General features: G+C 39.5%; 1 protein-coding gene across 1 annotated transcript; it reads left to right on the forward strand.

The window, feature by feature from the left end:
- The first annotated feature begins 319 nt into the window (after positions 1-319).
- On the forward strand, positions 320-726 carry LOC148778699 (keratin-associated protein 19-5-like). The gene has a single exon (XM_088836258.1). It carries the CDS (start codon positions 355-357, stop codon positions 574-576), a length of 222 nt encoding a protein of 73 aa, XP_088692384.1. The 5' UTR covers positions 320-354; the 3' UTR covers positions 577-726.
- The last annotated feature ends 3,749 nt before the right edge of the window (positions 727-4,475 follow it).

A 4,475-nucleotide genomic window follows, 5' to 3' on the forward strand; every position in this document is an offset into this window, starting at 1 on the left:
CCAATATGAATGATGCAATATGTTTAGTAATGAATTCTATTCAGGGAATTTTTATTTTGCGACTTTGAAGATATTTTCTTCTCTCATTAAAAAAGAATGTGATGAGTTCAAGAACATTTCACCAGGCAGTTATGCAATCTCAAACAATTTAATGAGTATGTGCTTCTCCTTGTGTGAGCAAACAGATTAGCAATTTGCCTCAAGTAAATGCATAATTTGGAATGATACAAAGAAATGGCCTTATGTATTACCACGTGTTGTATCAAGGGTATAAAAGCATCCCTCTGAACGAGCTGGCATCCACACTCAGGACCTGGTCTTGAACAGCAAACCGGACTCACCACCCCTGACGCCATGTGCCACTGCAGCAACTTCTACGGAGGCCTGGGCTACGGCTACGGAGGCTTTGGCGGCCTGGGCTTTGGCCGTGGCTGCGGATGCGGCAGCTTCCGCAGGCTGGGCTTTGGCTCTGGCTTTGGAGGCTACGGGTGTGGCTCTGGTTTCGGAAGCTTTGGCTCTGGCTGCTGTCACCGTCCACTGTTCTTCAGAAGATGTGGTTTCTCCAGCTTCTACTAAACTCTGACTCTAGTAACCCAACATCTGCTACCATGAGTGGATTTGACATAAGGTTATTCAGTCGATGAATCAAGATAACCCTAGCCCTATATAGCATGCTAAACTCAAGAATTTCAGAGAATTTATTATTTGTAAGCTTGTCTATCACATGTCTCCTGGCATTCATTTGCTTGGGCACTAGCAGATGATTTATGTTGGTGACCAATAAATGTTCTAATTGGAAATAAAATATATGTCTCTTTGCAGTTTATTTAACTCAGTTATGTGTACATATCTGTATGTAATTTTGCTCTTTGACAGTTATAAACCAAGGATTAAGTCCTTTAATTTTTTTATAAAAACAAGGCATGTTATATGTACCCATTTATAGTGGCTAGTCATCCATATTTAATTAAAACTGTAGTGAGAGCAAACTTGCATTTCACAAATCTTAAAATCCATATTTCTAAATTTTCAGGGAAAGTAAGTTCTATTTCTCTGTGAATCTTTTAGTTATATTTTGTAATGTCTTCTTTTGTTCATAATCTTCTGCTTTCACCTACTTTGTTATACATGTAAAATAACACTGACTATGTATGGATGTGAGAGTTGGACTGTGAAGAAAGCTGAGGGCTGAAGAATTGATGCTTTTGAACCGTGGTGCTGGAGAAGACTCTTGAGAGTCCCTTGGACTGCAAGGAGATCCAACCAGTCCATCCTAAAGGAGATCAGTCCTGCGTATTCACTGGAAGGACTGATGCTAAAGCTGAAACTCCAGTACTTTGGCCACCACATGCAACGAGTTGACTCACTGGAAAAGACTCTCATGCTGGGAGGGATTGGGAGTGGAAGGAGAAGGGGACGACAGAGAATGAGATGGCTGGATGGCATCACCAACTCAATGGACATGAGCTTGAGTGAACTCCGGGAGTTGGTGATGGACAGAGAGGCCTGGCATGCTGTGATTCATGGGATCGCAGAGTCGGACACATCTGAGCGACTGAACTGAACTGAAGTGACTCAAAAGTCTTTAACAATCTGTATAATAAAAATGTGAAATTTAGTCATTCAGCTCATTCATCGCACTTACCCTCCTATGGGAACACAGTTTTTCATTTGCATAGTCATTGCTACACTGAAATATTGTAATTCATTAAGAACAATAAATGCGCAAAACATTGTTTATCTTCTACTGAACAAGATTATCATTGAACGATTTTTTAAAAATTATATAAAGATGAATTTCAGTAAAACATTCTCCCTTCAAAAATAATTATTTTATTTAAATAAAAGAATGGAGGAACAGATGTAGAATACCAGAGTTTCTAAACTGTTTTCATAAAACTGCATGATATCTTCAGAAAATGATATAAACCAAATAATATTTGGCATAAATTGGGAAAATATAATTTTAAAAAGAGTTTCCTTCATAGTTCAGTGGTAGAGAAACCACGTGCCAACGTAGGAGACCTGGGTTCAATCCCTGGGACAGGAAGATCCTCTGAAGAAGGAAATGGCAACCCACTCCAGTATTCTTACCTGGGAAATCCCATGGACAAAGAAGTTAGCTGATTACAGTCCATGGGGTCACAAGAGTCAGACAGAACTTAGTTATTAAACAACAGTAATTCTATAAAACAACAAAGAGTGAAATCATAGAGGCTTGAATGCAAAGTTAAAACCCTACAGTGCTGCCTCATAATCTTGTAGGCAAGGCTGTTGTGTTTGTTCAGCTGCCAAGTCTTGTCCGACTCTTTGGGACACCATGGAAGGCACCATACCAGGCCTCCCTGTCCTTCACTATCTCCCTGATTTTGCTCAAAATCATGTCCATTGAGCTCATGATACCATATAACCATCTCATCCTCTGTCACCCCCTTCTCCTTTTGCCCTCAATCTTTCCCACCATCAGGATCTTTTCCAATGCATCAGCTCTTCACTTCAGATGGCCAAAGTATTGGAGTTTCAGCATCAGTCCTTCCAATGAATATTCAGGGTTGATTTCCTTTAGGATTAATGGTTTGATCCCCTTGCAGTCCAAGGGACTCTCAAGAGTCTTCAACCAAAAGTTCAAAAGCATCAATTCCTCTGTGCTCATCCTTTCCTTATAGTCCAACTTTCACATCTGTACATGGCTATTGAAAAAACCACGGGTTTTATTATACACACCTTTGTCGGCAAAGTGATATCTCTGTTTTTTAATATGCTGTTTGTCATAGTTAGGTTTGTCACAGCTTTGCTTCCAAGGAGAAAGCTTCTTTTTATTTCATGGTTGCAGTGACCATCACAGTGATTTTGGAGATCCAGAAAATACAGTTTGTCACTGTTTCCACTTTTTCCCCTTTTCTTTCCTGTGAAGTGATGGGACTGGATGTCATGATCTTAGTGTTTTGAATGTAGAGTTTTAAGCCAGCTTTTTCACTCTCTTCTTTTACCCTCATCAAGAGGCTCTTTAGTTCCTCTTCACTTGCCATTTGTGTGGTATCATCTGCATATTTTTGGTTATTGACATTTCTCTAGGCAATCTTGATTCCAGCTTGTGAGTCATCCAGTATGGCATTTCACATGATATACTCTGCATATAAGTTAAATAAGCAGGGTGACAATATACAGCTTGATGTACTCCGTTTCCAATTTTTAACCAGTCCGTTTTTCCAGGTCCAGTTCTAACTATTGTTTCTTAACGTGCATACAAGTTTCTCAGGAGGCAGGTAAGGTGATCTGATATTCCCATCTCCTTAAGAATTTTCCACAGGTTGTTGTGATCCACACAGTCAAAGGCTTTAGCATAGTCAATCACGCAGATGTTTTTCAGGAATTCTCTTGCTTTTTCTATGATCCAGAGGATGTTGGCAATTTGATCTTTGGTTCCTCTCCCTTTCCTAAATCCAGCTTGTATATCTGGAAATTTTTGGTTCATATACTGTTGAAGCCTATGCTGAAGGATTTACAGCATGATTTTGCAGACAGGGGATCTTGGAACAAATGATTTTCCCTTGAAAATTAGTGACAAAATAATGGACAGAACTCTGCTGTCCTGATTTCCATGATGACTATACAAGGTTCACTCTCCAAATATTTTCTCCCTGAAAGTTCTCAGATAGAGCATTTAAAAAGTTTTGGTGATAGTTATTAGAGCTGAATTATGACAACTCATTTTATGGACTGGTCTCATAAATCAATACCTGTGTTTCTTTAACATTTTTACTGTTCTCAAACAGAGAATAGAAATTGCCAATTTCTAGTTTATCTGTTTTTTAATGTAACTAAACAATAAGCAATGTTAAAATTCAAGTTTAAATAAAAACAAACCAAAACATAGCAAATCAAAAATTCACCATCTTTTCTTTCAGTCAGCATTATCTAGGGGTTGTATGTAGCACCATTGCGGGCTCAGCAGGAGAAATAAAGGCAAGTTGCTCTGTTGAAGAATCAGACTATATATTAATAATTTGATGCAGAAGAGAAGAATTTCTATTCCCTCTTCATTGGAAGGAAAGTTATGACCAACCTAGATAGTATATTAAAAAGCAGAGACATTACTTTGCCAACCAAGGTCCGTCTAGTCAAGGCTATGGTTTTTCCCATGGTCATGTATGGATGTGAGAGTTGGACTGTGAAGAAAGCTGATCGCAGAATAATTGATACTTTTGAACTGTGGTGTTGGAGAAGACTCTGGAGAGTCCCTTGGACTGCAAGGAAATACAACCAGTCCATTCTAAAGGAGATCAATCCTGGGTGTTCATTGGAAGGACTGATGCTGAGGCTGAAACTCCAATACTTTGGCCACCTCATGCGACGAGTTGACTCACTGGAAAAGACTCTGATGCTGGGAAAGGTTGGGGGCGGGAGGAGAAGGGGATGACAGAGAATGAGATGGCTGGATGGCATCACTGACTCGATGGACATGAGTTTGCATG

This window comes from Moschus berezovskii, chromosome 1 (assembly GCF_049115385.1).
Source record: "Moschus berezovskii isolate FMDL1 chromosome 1, NW_MosBer_1.0, whole genome shotgun sequence".
Taxonomy (NCBI): Eukaryota; Metazoa; Chordata; class Mammalia; order Artiodactyla; family Moschidae; genus Moschus; species Moschus berezovskii.

What these genes read in the sequence shown, in the direction of transcription:
- LOC148778699 (XM_088836258.1), top strand. Translation starts at nt 355, where the DNA reads ATGTGCCACTGCAGCAACTTCTACGGAGGCCTGGGCTACGGCTACGGA.